The sequence below is a fragment of the Perognathus longimembris genome, chromosome 22 (genome assembly GCF_023159225.1).
Source record: "Perognathus longimembris pacificus isolate PPM17 chromosome 22, ASM2315922v1, whole genome shotgun sequence".
Classification (NCBI taxonomy): Eukaryota; Metazoa; Chordata; class Mammalia; order Rodentia; family Heteromyidae; genus Perognathus; species Perognathus longimembris.
Genome location: NC_063182.1, coordinates 28,549,643 through 28,570,688, shown reverse-complemented (window position 1 = coordinate 28,570,688; position 21,046 = coordinate 28,549,643). Strand labels below are relative to the sequence as shown.

Below are 21,046 nucleotides of genomic sequence, written 5' to 3'. Positions count from 1 at the left end.
CATTGTCTTCATCTGCTCAGTTTCAACAGATGTCCATTCCTAAGCATGAGGTAATGAATCTGTAATATGATCTACTGGATTAGAACAGGATGTCTGTCTCACACTACTATCTCCAGTTTCCCTTTGCTGTTCATTATTGATTCCACTTTCTATTTCACTCTCTTAACTGCAATCATAACCTTCTCTCAGTCCCATATGGTGATCATCCTTTCTCCACCATTTGCATTACATTTCTCACATTCACAATATGTTTGTGATAATGCTTGTTTACCTTTTAGTTTTCAGGACAAGAGTATCACTTTCTATAGAGAAACCTTCCATGACCTACCTAGCTAGATCACAAATCCTATGTGATTTGTGCAGTGTACCATCTTTCAAAGTACTCATCACAACTTCACATCACACACTGACTTAACTAACTGCTCATCTCTGGACTTTTAGTTTCATAAATACAGGAGCAGCAGCTATTCAGAGCTGTACTCTGAGCTATATTCTAAGCACACATTTTCTGCCATAGCATAGATAGCTAATAAATAGTTGTTAAATAACTGAAACATAGATAATATACTTTGTACTTATATCTGTAAAAATAAATATGCATATTGTATATGCAGATCATGAGTACAGGGTAAGAGAAGTGCATATAACATCATATAAAACACAGTACAGCAAAACCTAAGGGAACTAGCTGTTTTTAGAGCTTATTATGGACCTCAGGAGGTAAGCAACCTCCTCTTGCTAAGCACAAGAAAAGTAATAAAATATTTAAGTATATTAGAAACATATTCACTTTAGGACGTTTAAGATGTTCTAAGTATAACTCAGATGACTGTCACACCCCATTCAAATTATTATTAATATTGATTTCATCTTGTGCTAAAGAGTTGTATGTTTCTCCTTGGGGTATGTAAATTTACCATATTGTAACATAATTATCTTTTACTGTAAATAATTAAAATATATCCTTTGCAACACCAGGCAACTCTTCTTTCTTTTAAATTTTCTGCATTCCACATGGAACCATTTCCAATGTTAGAGATGTTTCACCTTCTTGTGCTAGATAAATAAGTGTGGAATCCCTCGAATCTTGGTATAAAAAGTATTCCACTGTCCGGAAGTGATAATAATCTCAGGAACTGCTGAAATGCATGTTATTTCATGTTGAAGTTCTTATATCACTATGCTCTTCAATTCCAGTAGCTTCCCTTTCATACTTGTTCTTGGGTCCTGACTATTACTCTGACAGCTGCCAAGTTTGTCACCATAACAAGTTTGACCAAGGTTATCATTAAATACAAGGTCTCCCCAATAAAATATCCTAGTGCTACTGTTCAATAAAATGTACACAAGTTAGCATCTAGCATAGCAAAAATAGAAGACTTAATCTGAAAACTAAAGCAAAAATGGTTCACGTTGCAGACGGCTTATGTAGAAGGAATGAGGCCTAAATGAGTTCAACCTGTGTACAAGAGGAAAAAAGAAAGAAACAGAACAATGTGAAGCATTTCATCACAGTGTACACAGTCATATACTGCCTAACACTATTAATTCCAATAAATTACATACAAAACTTTATTTACCGGTGGGATTGATCTACCTTATAATTCATTTGCAATTTAAATAATTTTAAATGTCTTAACATTATGTTTTATATATATATGCATGTATTTTACACTCACACATATCATATATTAATTGTATATGGAGGGTTTCACTGTGACATTTTATACATCACAATCTAACCAATTCAGCCTTCTATCACTACCCACCCCTATTCTGTTCTTAAAACAATTTTAATAAGTTTTACTGTTCTGTTTTCATGTATTCAAATAAATTACTTCCACTTCATAGATTGGGATGGATATATGGTATATTTATATAATATATATATTTGAAATATCTAAAATACATGAATAGAATATGTATTTAGAATCTGTTTTATAAATGATAAAAACTGAAATATAAAAGTGAAATAACAGCATTTTATAATATATGGGATGGCATTACAAAACATAAAGTAAAATCTAAAATATGCGAAATTGCAATTTGAGATACAATACAATTCCAGTAACAAGAGCTAATATTTATTGTGCATTCTAGGCATTGAGCTAAGCAGATTATAGCATTACCTATTATAATCCTCACAATAATCCAATCCTATAAAGTAAGTACTTTCATTTTATATACAAAAGATGGGCTTGGAGAAAAGTAAATGTGGAACTAAAAATGATTAAAGCTAAGACTCATATACAAGTAATTGACTGCACAGCTTGAGTTTTAAAAACATTGTTACAGTGTCTTTATAATAAATCAAAGTGGTTTTAACTAAGGTCACAAAATTACTTGGGAAGAAAAACGCCTGTAATCCTCAATATAATGATTTCACAATGTATCAGAATACATAATTAGCAGGTTAAATATATTTTCTCGTTCATTCATTTTCTTTTACTTTTGGAAAAACTAATAACTTGGCATCGACTGGCATTAACTAGTAAAAACTATGTTGCTCTGATTAGTCGATGTCTTAGATTTGATTAGTTAAAATATGCTTTGTGTTTAGTGACAATCCTTATGGATTAAAACAATCATCTTTTCATTTAGACAGCAATAGAGCCTAGCTCTAAGAAGTACATAATGATTATAATAATTGGTATAAACCAAACATCATAATACAAATTTCCTTTTGTCATTCACTGTATATGCATGAGGAAATTACATAATTCAGACAAAGTACTAGGGTATGTCTCTCGTGAGTTTTCTAGAAGTTCTCTCTCCTTGATGTCCTTTCTTGCTGAAAACACAAGAATAAAACATAGAAGAGAAAGTCATCTTTCAGAAGACAACATGATTGTGTGGAACATTTGTTTAGAGCTCAAATAGCTTGCTCTAGAGAGAGAAAGATGAAACATTCAAAATTCCTGATAATCTAAAGGCTCTGAATCGGTCGGTCCTGGTCCCATGCATAAAAGTTGTCACTGTCATTATATTTCAAGTCATGTTCTATTACTTAGAGATACAACTCTAACTGAGTCACATTGTTTACATATAAATTTCCTTCTAATATTCTTTTCAAGAATCTTTAAGGGAGGTTCTATTAGCAGGATTATTACTCTGAATAGGGAAATCATATGATTTCTGAGCAGCTTCAACTGAAAAAAAAATCACTGGATCACAGAAAATTCTCACTAGCTTTTCATAGCTCTTTGTGTTTTTGCATGCTTCAGCTTATCATAATGGTCTCACTGACATCTAGATCATCAAATACCACCATATGTTATTTGGCAAATAACATAATTTTTAAAACAGGTTCCCTTAGAATCCTAGAATGCCATGGTGGTATGGCCAAACAGCAGAGTGCTACTTTTACCTACCTTACATATTGTAATCTCACCACTACAAGAAAGAAATATGTTAAAAAAAAAGAAAAAAATATGTATCTTTACAGTAATGCAAATGACATGACATGGTAACATTTCACCTATCCTGTCCATTGTTTCTAGTCCTTCCAAAGAAAATTTGCTCTGCCTATCAACTATTGTTAGCCACAAGCAATAATCATGTTTTGTAGAATACAAACTGCTCACTCTCATATGCAAGTAATATGAGCTTTAGACCTTCTCTAGTACCAGGAGTGTCAATCTCTAGGTTTAATTTTGACCTATGGTGAGCCCTAGCTTACAACAATATAGTCAGAATATATGTTTTAGGAACTCAATACAGGAGAAAATACACACATACATATATGCAAACATGAAAATGAAGCAGCTTGAATGAGCAATTGAGATTAAAAAAAATTATTAAGATGCTGTAAGTAAAGATGCTAATTTTTTCAGAAACCATAAGCTATGGAGTAGAAGTATATGTAGGAAGAACGTTAGAAGAAGATAAAAGCAATTTAAAAAACAAAATTTGCTGATTTCTATGGCAACATTGCTTTATTTTTATTAGAATAAATTGATTGAACAAGGCAGACCTTCAATTTGACATGTCAATATATGTGTATATGTGCACTGATCAGATTCACCTCCTCAATCACCCTCAATCCCTTCCTCCCTTCTGAAACCAATCTCAACAAGCATCATTATTCCATTTTCACATTTGTATATAAAGTATTCTGACCTTCTTCACCTTCTTTCATGCTCCTTCCTTTTAGTAGTCATAATAGCCATGTTTTATTTGTTTTTGTTTTTGTTGCCAGTCCTGGGGCGTGGACTCAGGGCCTGAGCACTGTCCCTGCCTTCTTTTTGCTCAAATCTAGCACTCTGCTACTTGAAACACAGCTCCACTTCCGGCATTTTCTATATATGTGGTGCTGAGGACTCGAACCCATGGCTTCATGTATACAAGATGAGCACTATACCACTAGGCCATATTCCCAGCTAGCCATGTTTTTTGTTTGTTTTGTTGATTTTTTTCCTGATAACATAGCCTGAACTCAGGGCCTTACACTCTCACTTGCCTTTCTTGCTCACTGACTGCTGGTACTCTACCACATGAGCCATCTCTCTAGCCTGGTGTTTTACCGGTTAACTGGGGATAGAATAGGCTTGATCCTCCAGTTCTCAGCTGCTTGAGTAGCTAGGATTACACAAGTGCCCAGTTCTGTAATTCACTTTCTTAGTGTGCATTAATTGATCAAAAAGGTTTCATTGTGGTAACTTTCATGTACATGTGGTATTTTAAATCACTTTGAATGCTTAATTTCACTACCTTCCACTCCTTATTATTCAACAACTTTTAGTGAGTTTCACTACGCCATCCTCACTTTTTGAGTTCAGACAGTTTTGTAATGAGAATTAATGGGTATCTATATAATTTACAGCAAACTATGAAAAATAATGTAAGTCAAGGTAATTACAAAAATATTATTTGTGTATTTTTTCAGTCACAATCAGAACTTGTTTTACTCTTCCATACAATAAAAATTCATCTTAAATTGAGTCAATCATATTAAGAACCCAAATTATATTAAGAACCCAAAACATAATATAGATGGATGCCAAAAGTAAATTTTAAACTAGGTTCCAAAGAAGCTTGGACATTTTTCCAGAGTATGACCTTTAATATAACTTTGTACAACAGACATTACTAGTGCTCACCAAATCTGACCACCCTCCCACTACTAACTACACACAAACACACACACACACACACACACACACACACACACACACACACACACTTTCCAGACTTCCCCATAGCTAGGATTGCATTTGGGTCAAGGCAACAAAACAGGAACAAAAGTCACTGTCATTTCCAGGCTTGGCATCACAAGCTTCTGTGTATTTACTGGCCCCTTACCAAGCTCTGACAATTGTGTAGTACAACTGTGCAGTGAAGTGTAAGTTACTACACAAAGGGCAAGGTGTTCTGGAAGGTAATGAACACCAATAGCTGAAATTTCATAAGGATAAACCTTATTCCAAGAGAAATTCTGGAACTGTACCACCTAAGAGAACTTTCTGCAATGATAGAATTCTTCTTCATTATTATTATTATTCCCATAATGTGATAATCACTGAGCCCTGAAAATATGGTTAGTGCATTAGTGGGTCAGTTTTTAGTTTTTATTTAAATTTAAGGCTTTGAAATAGCCACATGCACCTACTACACTGAACAATAAACAGTTTAGCTTCTGGGATTATAAACACACACACACACACACACACACACACACACACAGTTCATACTGCAAATGACATATTATTCTTCCTGATTGGTGAATAAAACTCCACTACATTTTCTTGCTCCATTTGTAATATCAGTTGTAGGGCATCTGGGCTATTTCCACAATGTGGCTATTGTGAAAACAGTGCAATAAGAGTTCACCCAGGGGTAAAATAATGCTTTGAGGCCAGGTATAGTGACTCATACTGGCAATACCAGCTCAAGAGACCATAGAAAGTGCAGCCATGAAAACCAAAGTACAAAAATGGCGAATTTCAATGCAGAATCTCTTTCTCACCCTGAGTATGGTATTGTTACTGCATGAACTTTATTTAGATTATTTATTTATGTCATTTCAGGTTCTATTCCTATACCTTCAAAATTTCCTTCTATAGTACACACACACACACACACACACACACACACACACACAGTGTAAAGGTCAACTGAAAACAGGCCAAACTTGCAGATCTCATGTTGATAAAAGGCAAAGATTTTGATGTTTTATACAAATCATTTTTGATATGATATCAAGTGGATTTTCAAAGGGTCTTGACATAGGAGTGAACTCTCAGAGCAGTTTCCTCCAACTAGCATAATTTTTTGCTGCCAAATTCCTCTAAGTTCAATACTCCTTTACCGGATGGCAAGCTCCTTGAGGATATGCCTGATTCTTCATTAACTTTGGAGTCCCAATATTCAGCACACTTCCAGAAAGTTAAGGCTCTCAAGTGTATGATGAACTGATTTGCATACAGGTGGCTCACATATATAGTTTTACTTTTTTATAGATCAAATTCATCGCTATTCTACAAAAGCTACCTAACAAACATGTTACACATGCAAGTGGGTACTGACTTGAAAGTTTCCCTTAGTCGTTGAAGTTACTAGGTTGTGTAGAAGATAGATTATATCATGAGATATTGTCTCATTCATGAACCTCATATGGATAACAACTTCTATAACCATCCCAGTATGAAAATGATTGGGAAACACTGTCTGGACCTTCATACTTCCAACAAATTAGAATCTCGTACTTCTATCTTTCAGAAATATACACAAACCAAATATTGCTTAAATATTCAGAACCTTATCACAGTAGAAATATTGTATTAGAAGCACTCTGAAGAGCCCTGATTATGTTGATATAATAAAAGAAAAGGGAACAAAAACAATAACTATTATCACAAATACACTGAATAGGCAATATGTACCAAAAACTGGGTTAAAGCACTTTATGTAAATTCTATTATTTCTGTCTCTAGAAAACATGAGCTAAACCTTAGAAATGACCAGTAAGTTTCATGTGAGGATGTGATAAAACTACACCTCCAATTTTCCATTTGGGTACACTGAAATGAGGCCAGAATACAATAATGGAAAAGAAGTAAAAAGAAGCAAAAAGGGGGCTGGGAATGTGGCCTAGTCGTAGAGTGCTTGCCTAGCATGCATGGGTTTGATTCCTCAGCACCACATATATAGAAAAAGTCAGAAGTGGCACTGTGGCTCAAGTGGTAGAGTGATAGCCTTGAGCAAAGAAGCCAGGGACAGTGCTCAGGCCCTGAGTGCAAGCCCCAGGACTGGCAAAAAAAAAAAAAAAGCAAACAGTTTAAGAATAATAATGCTTTGGCTGGTCACTAGTGGCTCACTCCTATAATCCTAATTATTCAGGAGACAAATCTGAGAATCATGGTTCAAAGCCAGCCCAGGCAGAAAAGTCCATGCCAATTAGCCACCAGAAAACGAAAGTGGCACTGTGGCTCAAAGTGATAGAGAACTAGCCTTGAGCAAAAATGCACAGGAACAGCACAGGAACAACCTGAATTCAACTTTCATGTCAGACTTCCATGCCCCTCAAAAAAAAAAAAAAAAAAAGAAGAAGAAAGCTGGAACTTGTAGCTTCTCCCTATAATCAATCCTATCCTAGCTACTCAGGTGGTTGAACCTGGAGGAATTATGGTACAAAACCAGCCCAGGCAGAAAGGCTTTCAAGAGTCCATCTAATTAAAGAGCAAAATGTCATGGCTCAAGTGGTAGACTTTCTTTTTTTTTGGCCAGTCCTGGGGCTTGGACTCAGGGCCTGAGCACTGTCCCTGGCCTCTTCTTGCTCAAGGCTAGCACTGTGCCACTTGAGCCACAGCACCACCAGGCCGTTTTCTGTATATGTGGTGCTGGGGAATTGAACCCAGGGCCTCATGTATATGAGGCAAGCACTCTTGCCACTAGGCCATATCCCCAGCCCCCATCAAGTGGTAGAGCATTAACCACGGAGCTAGAAAGCTGTGCCTGAGTTTAAGGCCCTGACTTCAATCTCTGTAGCAACACCAAACAAGGTGAAATGATCATCAGCTACAAATGCCACCGTAGTCTTCCTAGGAGATTCTTACAAGAGTTAAGGACACCTGGGAATGAAGAATTGATCAATGACTTTATAAACTACTGGGGCTAAGCTTTAAGAAGACTTCAAGGTTCCTTCATTATTTAACTTACTTCCACTTGTAGTAGGAGGACAGTCAATAATCTAAACTAGTCAAACTGCAGGAAACTCTTTGATCTAACCCCAAAGATTAGAATTTTAGTTGCTAGATTAAGAATTGTACATTATCATGAGATATATAAATAACGTATACCTGGTAGCTGTAATGACTAAAGAAAGGAGAGGACTGGGAGGTGAAAACCTTCTGTTTGGGTGATACAATCTCCTTTCCTGCTAGCACCCTATATTCCTTAATTGGTACTGTCTCTCCTATCTCATGAGATATGTTTATTCTTACTAATAGGTAAGCAAAAATCCTTTCCTTACTAGAACTTTACTCCTGAGAAGAGGAATGAAGAAATCTGAAAATAACTATTGCAGAAACACATTCTGGAATGTTTCCGTAAAGAAACATTGAATGTAAGGGCGTATTGTCTCCTAAGTGTCCTTTGTTCCTGCTGTTTCCCCCAGCACTGTTGTTCGGCTTTAGTCTGACTTTCTGAACTCCCAAATTCTCCTAGTATATTTCCTTAAGTTAGGATTTTTCCACATACTTATCCTGTGGCATGCAGTAATATAATCCTTTTTAATATTACAACAAAAAGAAAGACATATAAAGAAAAAGGAAGACAATTCTGGTTAATGTAGGATGAATTTCCTCAATCTAATCAAACCTACTTTGTTTACAGGGCAAACACTGTCCTTCCTCCATCTTGTACAAAAACTGGTAAGTGAATTAACATCTGTTATTAAGTTTCTCTCTTTCTTTTCTAGAAAATGTTACTCCAAATTGATCTCTGACCAGCTTGTCTGCCATACCACTGGTATGACCAATAGTTATTATCTTTACATTTTGGCTATAGACCACATACATATCTTAACACTACAATATTTTCAGTGGGTGCATAGGAAGGTAGATTTCATCTCAACAAAGAATGCTAATAATTACTTGAGAATCTGTTATCCAGTCCAGGGCTCTCGCTATATAATATATTCAATATATATTGCCTGGCAGAGTAAATGGCAGCACATCATGATTTGTGCTCAGGAAGAAAACACCACTTTGCAAGGACATATAAACAAGTAGAAGAAAAGTCTCATAAATGACTACCCTGCTAATCCTTACCATATGACCTAGTACTGTCAGATGAAGGGCTCAACGTATTTATTAAGTTGGGCTCAGTGCATCTGGATGTAATCCTAGCTACTTGGGGAATAAATAAGGAAGACTGCATTTCAAGGCCTTCTAAGCAAAACTTCAAAAGATTCCATCTGAGTGTGGTGGCACACACTGCTATCCCATTTGCGATGTGGAAAGCATACACTCCAGGCCAACCTGGGCGTAAAAATAGCCAAAGAAAAAAGGAACTGAGGGCATGGCTAATGTGGTAGAGTGTCTTCCTAGCAACCCTAAGGCTCTGAGTTGAAATATCAGTACTGCCCAAAATAAAAATAAGGAATCTATATGCTATATTAAATTGCATGTGTTTACTAAATTAATGGTAGTGGGTAAAAATACAAAGTATTCCTATTTTTTAACCAAACTGAATATATTTATTTCTATTGATGTCATTCATTTCACAGGTAGTGCCGAAATCATATGCCCTCTGTAGGAAAAATGAATTTCCAAATGTATTCTTCAGTTATCAGAGAGAGATATCTGCAAACCCAACATAGATGATTCATTAGTGTTTGGCTCTAGAAAGAGTTACGAAAGAGATATGTGGGATCCGATTACCAGTGGTTGCCGTACAGTACCATACTCTGACTACATAGCAAGTGAAGGAAATAGGTGAGGTGAGGGAGGGCATGCAAAAGACTGAGGGAGCACGCTGAGTTACTTTCGCTCAGCACAGGCATCATGATCATCAACACTAGGCTTGTCTTACTTTTGTGTGTAAGTCTCCTAAGAAGTTTGCATATGTGTTTATTATCTGTCCTCTACCGTATCTCCCTACTTCAAAACAGTTTTAATGGGTTTCACTTTTCTATTTTCTTATATGAAAACAAAGTAATTTAATCATAACTGGCCCCCAACGGCCCTGCCATTTCCCATGAGTTCCCCTGCCAAACAGTCTCTGGACTGTGTGGAGGTTTAATATTAAACAAATTTTAAATTTATGATGCATTTACCTCATAAATTGTACCCCAAATCCACCCTGTATGCTGCAATACACTAGAACTTCTTCCTATTCAATGCATTTTTAAGCACATGATATTAAAAGAAATAAGCCAGACCAAGGAAGATAAATACCACATACTGTCACTCATCTGTAAAAGTGAAAAACTGATACTAAAGACATAACTCCACTGCAGGCAAGAGAAAGGAGAAGGGGTGAACGGAGAAGGGGGGAGGAGTCTGACTTGGAGAGCCTTTGTTCAGCTGTTCTTACATGTTTTATCATCTCTGTGACTAATGGAGGGCTGCTCTTCCCGTTTCTAAGTGCCTCCAGGCTGAAGTGTTTATTTTACTCACTTTATATTGCCAGTTCTCAGTGTTGGGCAGCTGAATAAATACCTATTGCCTGAATGAAGGCTCTAAGTGCTAAATTTCATACTCATCGCTACCATATCAAATAGCCTTTTATCCCATTTCATAGTAGGAGTTAGGAAAATGGAGAGTTAAATGACGATGACGTGCTAAGGATTACAGAAGTAAAAGGTGTGCAAAGGCTGGAATCTACGCACTGACTTCCTACTGATACACCACACTAAGTTAAAAAAAAAAAAAAGCAATGTGTGGTATACTAAAATAAAAGGGCAATAATTCACTAACTTATTCTAGAAATTAGTAGCAGCCTTGTAACAAAGTACAGTTGTGTTTTGTTTTCTTCTGGTTTCTACATTTTAATTTAGGATGAATATCCCACAGAGAAGAAAGAAGTTGAAAGAGGTCTAAATATTAATTGAGATCTTCACAGTTCTTTATTCTATCTGTAAGTAGTAATTATCCTTAAATTTCTAACTGCTACCACCTACTTTCAGCAGTAAAAGGAATTAACCAGGAATGCTCACTCATTATGCAGCACTTATTCAATAGTACTCACTAAACTCATATATGACATCCAGCACAGATAATGAGTGAAACAAACAACTCTCTTCACATAGAGAAGCCTACTCTGTCCCTGCTACATTCTTTGCATATATTTTTCAATTTTTATGGAAAAAACTTGATCATTCTTTTTAATATTTCTAGACTTGAAGTGGAAGTTATATGAAGAAACTTAAGTTCATTATAAACTGAATTAGATTAACAAACCAATTTGGAAGTGTCATGGAGTTTGATACAATTTTACAAGTAAAATATTCTTAATGCCACTCTTATCAGTTAGGGAAATAATAGATTTACCCATTCCTCCCCCTTTGCGACAAACTACTAGTGTTCCACATCACACATTATTTTGGAAGTGGAGGCCAAAATAAGCATCCACCAAATGAACATGAGCACAATCTGACAGCAGAAAGTATGGATTCTGAAAGTTGCCCAGATATTTTCAGCATCAAACGAGATTTGGACATTAGGTAGCCAACTAAATGTAGAACTTGGACTGCATGAACGTGCTAGATCCTGGCTAAAGAATAGTTTGTATTACTCATAGCTGCGATTTTGGCAGTTCTCATACACGATACTGAGTCATACAACAGAATCTTCTTGAAAAGGCTGACTTCTCCCAAGACTTGCAGCGCAGTTGGCGGAATAATCAATGGCATGACATATTTTTATATAATATTATAAATCAAACCAAACCAAAATGGAAAACAAGAGGCATATCAAGAAAATAGTATTCCTATCCAAAAATTATGTTTATGAAATATAACATTATTCTGGCTCTTCATAAGAATTAAAACGACAGCACTACTTATACAATGAGAAAAATATTCTGTCTCAACTTATCTTTCTGAATATCAAGAAGAAAGTGTCGGAAGGGTACAGGTGGTCCATGACTGCAACCCTAATTATTCAGGAGGCTGAGATCTGAAGAACATAGTTACAAGTCATCCCAGCAAAAGAATTTCCTAGACTTCATCACCAAAATAATTAGCAAAAAGTAGAGTTGGAGGTGTGACACAAGCAGTAAAGCAAAAGCCTAACAAACAAAAGACCCTGAGTTCAAACCTCAGTATCACCAAAAATAATAAAATAAAGAAGAGCATTTCACTTTGGTGACAATTTGGCCTTTAACATGTTTAGAACATATTCTAATTTCCAATGCAACAGAAAATGGGCTTGGATTAATGAATAATATCTAGCTCAGTAATATTACTGTTACCAGGGACTCTTTTACATTCTTAAAAATTATCCAGGGCTCCCAAAAAACTTTTATGTATATGAGTTATATACATCAAATTAATATATTTAATAAATTTATCAACTTAATTTAAGAAAAGTTTCAAATTCTGATTGATTTAAAATAATAACACATTAGTAAGCTTTAATAAAAATGAGGAAATTTATGAAAATGGCACTCATTTAGGTGTTTGCTAAATTTGTTTAATACTTGGCCTCAACTAATACATAGAATACAATGGAAAAGGGCTACATTCAACCATGACGATGCTTTTTTTTTAATTTGGTTGAAGGACAGGAAGAAAACTCAGCTTCATATACCTATAAACTTGGAGAAAGAAGGAGTAATTTAAAAAACAGCGATTATGTTTTTTGGGTTTTTTTGCTACTACACTCAAACTTGAGAAGATGTATTTTCCTTGTTAGTTTCCTTGTTAGTTTCAATGTGAAAGCTGAAATGTCATGGAATTGTACTATTTTGAGGAATGTTTCAGGGATACCAAATCCTCAAAGTTTTCTGGACCACATTCACAAAAAATACAAGTGTACACTGTGCTTTTTAATCACACACTTAAGCCAAGTGATGTTGGTTTCCCATTCCAAAATATTTCAAAAGGAAAACTTTGCTTTAAGCAATGAAATTAAAACACCTATTAAACCTGAAGAGTTGAGGTAGGAAGGATAGGGGAGAATGTTAAAAGGAGTGATGACATTGATCAAGATGCACTGTGTTCATAAAGTGCTTTGTTGAATAGCAACTCCTTGTATAACTACTTAAAGATAATTTTTAAAAATCTTAAAAAAATAATAAAGTACCTATTAACTGTAGAGAAGGTAATTACAGGAAAAATACGTAGTTATGATGAGTAAACCAGTACAGCCCCGGAAACCTCCAATTCTTATTTTATGAAGGAGGAAACAGCAAGATAAGTTTTTTCTGAACTCTCCATTCAGCTGGTCCTTCTGATGAGGTCTTGGTTCGACATGTCAACTCCTCAGAGAGATAGTCCTCTACTAGTTAGGTGCATCCTGATTACTGAGTTGCAGACTAACACCACCAAGAAACACTGCCAGCAAGAAAGAGATTGAATTCTAAATTTTATAAAACTAAAAGATCTACAAAAGGCCCTTCTGCGCCAGTATTGATTGAATTCTAAATTTTATAAAACTAAAAGATCTACAAAAGGCCCTTCTGCGCCAGTATTACTGAACAACAAAAACGTTAGGGCTGCATTTATAAACTGCTTTGCTAAATGTTAAATCCTTTGTACAACTTTTAAAGATAATTTAAACACTAAGAAAATTGTAAATCCCGTCCTTAAAATATCTGTATTCCAAATGGGCAAAAACTTGCCAAGTCAGTTGCACACTTGCACACACACGATTATACCAAGGGAGAAGTGTGGCAAGATGGTGCTATCAAACTTCAACGAAATATGAGATGATTTCCACTTTGAGGGGGAAGTATCCTTCCGGAAAAGCTCAGCAGGCCTCAGGCGGGGATGATGACTTACACAGGAACAACTTGTTAAGTTTACACTGCCCTAAGTAACATACGATTAAAGCAGTTAAAGTCCCCGCGCCCCGTGGGTAAGGGCCTCCGAGGCTGGAGGATGAAGCTGGTCACGGGAGCCCACCAGGCTAAGGAGGTCACAGGCCACCAGCCCAGGTCAGGCCGTGGGGTGCACGACGAGGCGAGGTCTCACCTGACTGTCCTGACCACGAAGTACACCAGCACCGCGCCGCTCACCACCATCAACACGGTCAGGGCCCGCTGGGTCATGGGTTTGTCGCCGGGGTTGGGGCTCACCGCCGGGCCGCTTCCCACCGAGCCTTCCCCCGCCTGGCCTCCCCCACCGTCCGCCGGTTCAGGCCCCGCCCCGGGGCTGCTGCCATTGCTACCCACCGAGCCCCGAGGCTCTCCGGTGGCTTCCGCCGGGGCACGGCCCGGGGGTGGAGCGGCGGTGGGGCCCGGAGACAGGGGCGGCAGGGTCCGAGGAGGAGCAGGGTCCGGAGGCCCGGGGCCCGGCGCGGCGTCGGCCGCCGGCCACAGCAGCGCCCGGGGCCCGCTCAGCGCCGGCAGCAGGAGCAGCAGCACCGAGGCCCGGAGACAGCCGAGACCGCGGCCGCCGCGCGGGGCCCTCATCGTCCGCGGACTGCCCTCTCAGCACGCCGGAGCCTCCGGGCCGCACGCCCTGGCTCCCAGGGGTGGCATGGGTGCGCCGGGGGAAGCACAGGCGGCTGCGGGCCTCCGGCCCCCGACGGCCGGCGGCAGCGGCGACGGCAGCGGCGGCTGGGCAGGCAGCTGCTGGGGGAACCGGAAGTTCGTACATCTCAGCAGCCACTGCTGCTACGGACGCCTTCGGTTGCTACTGTGTGGAGGTGGGGCGCACGCGGTGACGTCAGACGCTCGGACACGTCAGACGTCAGCCTGCTGACTGCACTTGCGCGCTGTTGCAAGACTGGACAGGCTCTTCTGTATGTTGTGTATATATATAAGATTTGTATAAAAATTACATATGAAGATATATGACATATTTTAAAAGATATGTGAGATATATATGATATGAAGATATATATTTGCATGTGTGTGTTCTTTATAAAATACAATTTCTAAAGCATTATGACATGAAGATGTATTCAGATCCATCAAAAAGTGGAGAAAATAGTGTGTCTGGATTCTGCAATATGGAAAGGTCAACTTTGAGCACATGCATCTATTTTAAATATAGGTTGAGAAAAAAAGGCACATACATCTTCAAACACTGGAATTGATGATTTCTGAATTTTTCTATTAGTGTTAATATTTTGTGCCAACTGATTTATGAACAGAAAATCAAGATACGAGCTGATTCACAAGGCTAAAGCCCATGTGATTAAACACAATTCAACACAATAGTACTGCATATTGAATTCTGGCAGTCTACCAGCAGAAGTAGATTGTGAATTGCTCTTACAGCGTTCTCCTAATTAAATGTTTCCAAGCTACGATTGTAGCTTATTATCTTATTGTTTTGCTAGGATAATACTAGATAACCAATAACTAAAAAATAAAATAAATTTAAAAAATACGAGCTTGTACCATTTGAATCTGTTTTATGCTTAAATCAAAGTGCTTTTGATCAAATGCTTAATCTGACATATCTTTGCATATTTGTTGGTAGCAATTTGTATCAAGGAATCACAAGTGCAAATAAAAAGTCACTTATCATTTAAAAAAAATCAGCAGAGACATAGTAAACATAGTTTCCTTACATATCTCTTACCTAAGTAGCATTGGTCAGGCTGAACCTGAACTTGCCCATGCTGTATTACAGTTTTAGATCGCATCCTTTCCTAGTCAGCGGAATATAGAGCTCACGGTATTCTTTCTCCAGGCTAAGGTCAAATCTTCCTGTCTAGAGCTAGAAAGTAAAAAGTGATGAGGAGTAGGCATAAGGAGAAGGCATTTGTGAGTAGGGATGATTCTCTTTCAGCCAGTGAAACAATGACTTATCCAAAAGCTCTAGCTAATGACATGGACCTGCTTGTTAAGAGGTATGTCACACAAATGCTTACATGTTTAGATATCTGGAAATTATTATTTAAGTTGAGACATCAACAAAATTATGTTTATATTAGTATGGAAAGAAAGAAAACTTGCTATTGATTGACATTTTTTAAATGTCAGTGTATTTTAGGACAAAGCTTAGTAAGTATTCTCAGAGACCAAAATCTTGCTTTCCTATTCATGACAAGGCTCAACCAATGATCATTTATAAATACACCTGGTGAATCAAAATTTTGAGGAAGAACACTTCCACATTCAATGACTGAAATTCAATCGGAAACAGTTCAATATTCTAGAAAAAAGATTATGAAGTGATCACAAATTCAGGAAGCTTGGAAAGCACATCAAAAACATGTTGTAACAGAATTGGACCACAGAACAGAGAACTAAAGGGCAAGAGAAAAAAAATGATATGGGAGTATGCATAGCATAAATGAGTAGACATATGGGTGGAATCAGGATAAAATTGCCTATAAAAGAAAATGACCTCTGTACATCACTTTTATAATAACAATAAAATGTATAAAATGAAAATGACCATCAATATTGGCTACAGATCTTATATGTATAAAGGAACCCCAAATTTACCCTGGACACCTGAAGACCAACTTGCCAGATACAGGGCGGAGATCTGGAGTTCTGTCAGGATATCCCAGTCTGCTAAGGAGGCTAAGATCAGAGGGTTGTGCATTTGGATGGGAGGGATCTGTGGATCAGAACATTCAGAGAAAAAATACGTGGCCAGGCAAGTTTACCTGCAATCCCAGTGCCTGAAGACAGTAGCAAGAGAACCAAGAGTCAGAGACAGAGTACTGGGCAGTATAATCATGGGTCCTTAGAGGAGACAGATTGACTTTCATCAATTTACTGGAAGTAGGACATTTGCAAAACAAATTTACAGGAACTATATTACTCAAAGAACAGAGAAATATAAAGATTCTACTACTTAAAGTATAGAATGATTGTACCCTAGTTAACGGCATTTTTATTTCAGCACCAAATTCATTAGAGTATAATGGGATAATAGAAAATTTTTTTTCTTTTCACTTTCTTAATTTTTTTCTTATTTATTGTCACAGCGATATACAGAGAGGTTAGAGTTTCATACGTTAAGACTTGGGTACATTTCTTGGACTGTTGGTTACCTCCTCCCTCATTCCCCCCTCCCCCCTCCCCCTTTCCCCTTCTTTTTTTTTTTTTTTTTTGGCCAGTCCTGGGCCTTGGACTCAGGGCCTGAGCACTGTCCCTGGCTTCTTCCCCGCTCAAGGCTAGCACTCTGCCACTTGAGCCACAGCGCCGCTTCTGGCCGTTTTCTGTATATGTGGTGCTGGGGAATTGAACCTAGGGCCTCGTGTATCCGAGGCAGGCACTCTTGCCACTAGGCTATATCCCCAGCCCCCCCTTTCCCCTTCTGCCCATGAGTTTTTCAGTTGGTTTACACCAGTTTTGCAAGTATTGTTTTTGTAATCGTTTGTCTTTTTATCCTTTGTCTCTCGATTTTGCTATCCCCTTTCACTTTCCTAGTTCTAATACCAGTATATACAGTTTCCAATGTACACACATAAGATACAGTGATACTGTGGGTACACCACAGGAAGGGGATACAAGAGGATCATCAACAATAGAAGCTACGGTTTCACATGGCATGTTGAAAGTAATTACAACAGAGATCTGACACTCATTTCCATAACATGGAGTTCATTATTTTATGCATTCATAAGGGCATAGCTATTAGGCTCTTGTGATCCTCTGTTGTGACTAGCCTAAACCTGTGCTAATTATTCCCTATGAGGGAAACCATAGAGTCCATGTTTCTTTGGGTCTGGATCACTTCACTTAGTATACTTTTTTCCAAGTTCTTCCATTTCCTTACGAATGGGGCAATGTCATTCGTTCTGATAGAGGCATAAAATTCCATTGTGTATATGTACCACATTTCCCTGATCCATTCATCCTCTAAGGGACATCTGGGCTGGTTCCATATTTTAACTTTGCCAAATTGTGCTGTGATGAACATTGTTGTGCTGGTGGTGGCTTTAGTGTGTTCTTGTTTGTGGTCTTTTGGGTAGATGTCCAAAAGTGGCGCTGCTGGGTCATAGGGGAGCTTTATGTTTAGCCTTCTGAGGAATCTCCATACTGCTTGCCAGAGTGGCTGAACCAGTTTACATTCCCACCAGCAATGAAGTAGAGTTCCATTTTGGCCACATTCCCTCCAACAATAGTTGTTGTTAGTGTTCTTGATATAGTACATTCTTACTGGGCTGAGGTGGAATCTCAATGTTGTTTTGATTTGTATTTCTTTTATGGCCAGTGATGTAGAGCACTTTTTCATATGTCTCTTGGCCATTCTCATTTCCTCATCAGAGAAGTCACTTTTTAAGCCTTTAGCCCACTTGATGAAGGGGCTATTGGTTCTTAGCAGTTTTGTTTTGGAGGAAGGTAATTTTTTAATTCTGCATATATTTTAGATATAATAGAACATTTTTGAAGACATAGAAGATAACTTTTTTTCCCCCAGTCCTGGGGCATAAACTCAAAACCTGAGCACCGTCTTGGCCTTATTTTTTGCTCAAGGTTAGCACTCTACAACTTTAGCCACAGCACCACCTCTGGCCTTTTCTGTATATGTGGTGCTGAGGAATCAAACTCAGGGCTTCATGTATGTGAGGCAAGCACTCTACCACTAGGCCATATTCCCAACCCCAGAAGATAACCTTTGACTTACCATTTTATAGCCAAAGAGCAGAATGCAAGATAAATACAAGGAAGAACATATTTTTGGCCTAACAGACTCATTTGCAGAGTTATATATTATCTGATTCCAAATCAGAAATCTTCAAAGCATCCAGTGAAAAGATATAGGTTATTATGTTTTACCTAGTTACATTTTCTTTCCTTTTTTCTTGTCAAGGTAATGTACAGAGGGGTTACAGTTACATTTGTAAGGCAGTGGGTACATTTCTTATCAAACTTTTTTACCTCCTCCTTTATTTTATTCCCCTCCCCCACTCATTCCCTCTCCACCCTATCCTGAGATGTACAGTTGGATTACAGCATATTGTCTTATAATTATTGCTTAATTCTCCAATCAAACGACATAGGCTCATAAGTTGAATCAAAAATCAAGATCTATCTTTCTGCTGCCTCCAAGAGACACACCTATCCAGCAAACGTAAACATCTTCTAAAAGTGAAAGGCTGGAATCAAATCTATCAAGCAAATGGCCCCCATTAGCAGGCCAGAGTTGCAATCCTAGTATCAGACAAAATTGACTTCAAATTAAAAAAGGTAAGAAGAGACAAAGAAGGTTACTACATACTAATAAAGGAATCTCTCCTACAGGAAGATAAACTATCCTAAATATCTACACACCAAATACAGGAGCACCCAACTTCATCAAACAAACACAACTGTCTCTAAAACCACTCATAGACTCAAACACATTGATAGTTGGGGACTTTAACACTCCACTATCACCTCTAGACAGATCAACACGCCAAAAACTGAACAAAGAAACCACAGAACTAAACAATTGCATAGACCAACTAGACTTAATCGACATCTACAGAATATTCCACCCTGCAACAACAGAATACACATTCTTCTCCGCAGCACATGGAACATTCTCCAAAATAGATCACATCTTAGGGCACAAAGAAAATCTATACAAATTCAGAAGTATCAAAACCATTTCCTGCATTCTCTCAGACGACAATGGAATAAAATTAGAGCTCAACTCAAACAGCCACCACAGAAAATCCTACAATTCATGGAGACTGAACAACACACTGCTAAACCATGAGTGGGTCATTGAAGAAATTAAATTGGAAATTCAAATGTTTATGAAATTCATCAAAGATGAGGACACATAGTACCAGCTCCTTTGGGACACAGCAAAGGCAGTACTCAGAGGAAAATTTATATCTCTGAGCACATACACCAACAAACTGGAGAAACAGCAACTCAATAATTTAAGGAAGCACCTTAATTTCCTTGAAAGAGAACAACAAGCCAAACCCCAAGTCAATAAATGGAGCAAATAATTAAAATCAAATCAGAATTAAATCAATTAGAGGCAAAAAATCCATCAAAAGAATCAACAAAACAAAGAGTTGGTACTTTGAGAAAAATAAGCAAGATAGACAGACCCCCAGCAAACCTGACCAAAAAACGAAGGCAGCACGCTCAAATAAATAAGATAAGAGATGAAACAGGTAAAATCACCACAGTAACAACGAAAATTCAGACCATAATAAGGGACTATTTTGCAAACCTTTATGCCAACAAATTCGACAACTTGGAAGAAATGGATGTTTTCTAGAAAAAATTCGTATCCCCAAAGTCAACCATGAAGACTTAAACCTTCTAAACAGACCCATATCCAGTATTGAAAAAGAAAAGGCAATAAGTGATCTCCCAGCCAAGAAAAGCCCAGGTCCAGACGGATTCACAGCAGAATTCTACAAGACCTTCAAAACAGAACTCACACCAATATTTCTCAAACACTTCAATGAAATTGAAAGAGAACATTCACTACCAGACACATTCTATGAAGCCACTGTAACCCTCATCCCCAAACCAGGCAGGGACTCATCACGGAAAGAGGACTATAGACCGATTTCCCTGATGAATATTGACTCAAAAATTCTCAACAAAATTCTGGCTAATCGACTTCAACAGGTTATCAAAAAAAATCATACATCACGATCAAAGTGGATTCATCACAGAGATGCAAAGTTGTGTCAATATATGCAAGTCAACTAATGTAATCCATGACATCAACTGGAGCAAGGTAAAGAACCACATGGTTATATCACTCGATGCGGAGAAAGCATATGATAAAATCCAGCACCCATTTATGCTAATAGCCCTGGAAAAACTGGGATTTTAGGGAATATTCCTGAATATAATCAAGGCAGTTTATGACAAACCAACAGCAAGCATAACTCTAAATGGTGAAAAATTAAAGCCATTCCCTTTAAAATCAGGAACAAGGCAGGGATGTCCACTCTCTCCCCTGCTCTTCAACATTGTACTAGAATTCCTAGCCAGAGCAATTAGGCAA

General features: G+C 37.8%; 1 protein-coding gene across 2 annotated transcripts in view; it reads right to left on the bottom strand.

Moving 5' to 3' along the window:
- Fam174a (family with sequence similarity 174 member A) overlaps positions 1-14,766 on the bottom strand; it is a 38,948-nt gene extending 24,182 nt beyond the window's left edge. Inside the window, exon 1 of one of the 2 annotated variants that reach the window (XM_048331349.1) lies at positions 14,138-14,766. In XM_048331349.1, coding sequence (XP_048187306.1) covers positions 14,138-14,577 — 440 coding nt within the window. In that variant the 5' untranslated portion in view covers positions 14,578-14,766. The remainder of the gene's footprint in view (positions 1-14,137) is intronic. The other variant, XM_048331348.1, reaches the window with a different exon arrangement.
- Between the last annotated feature and the right edge of the window lie 6,280 nt (positions 14,767-21,046).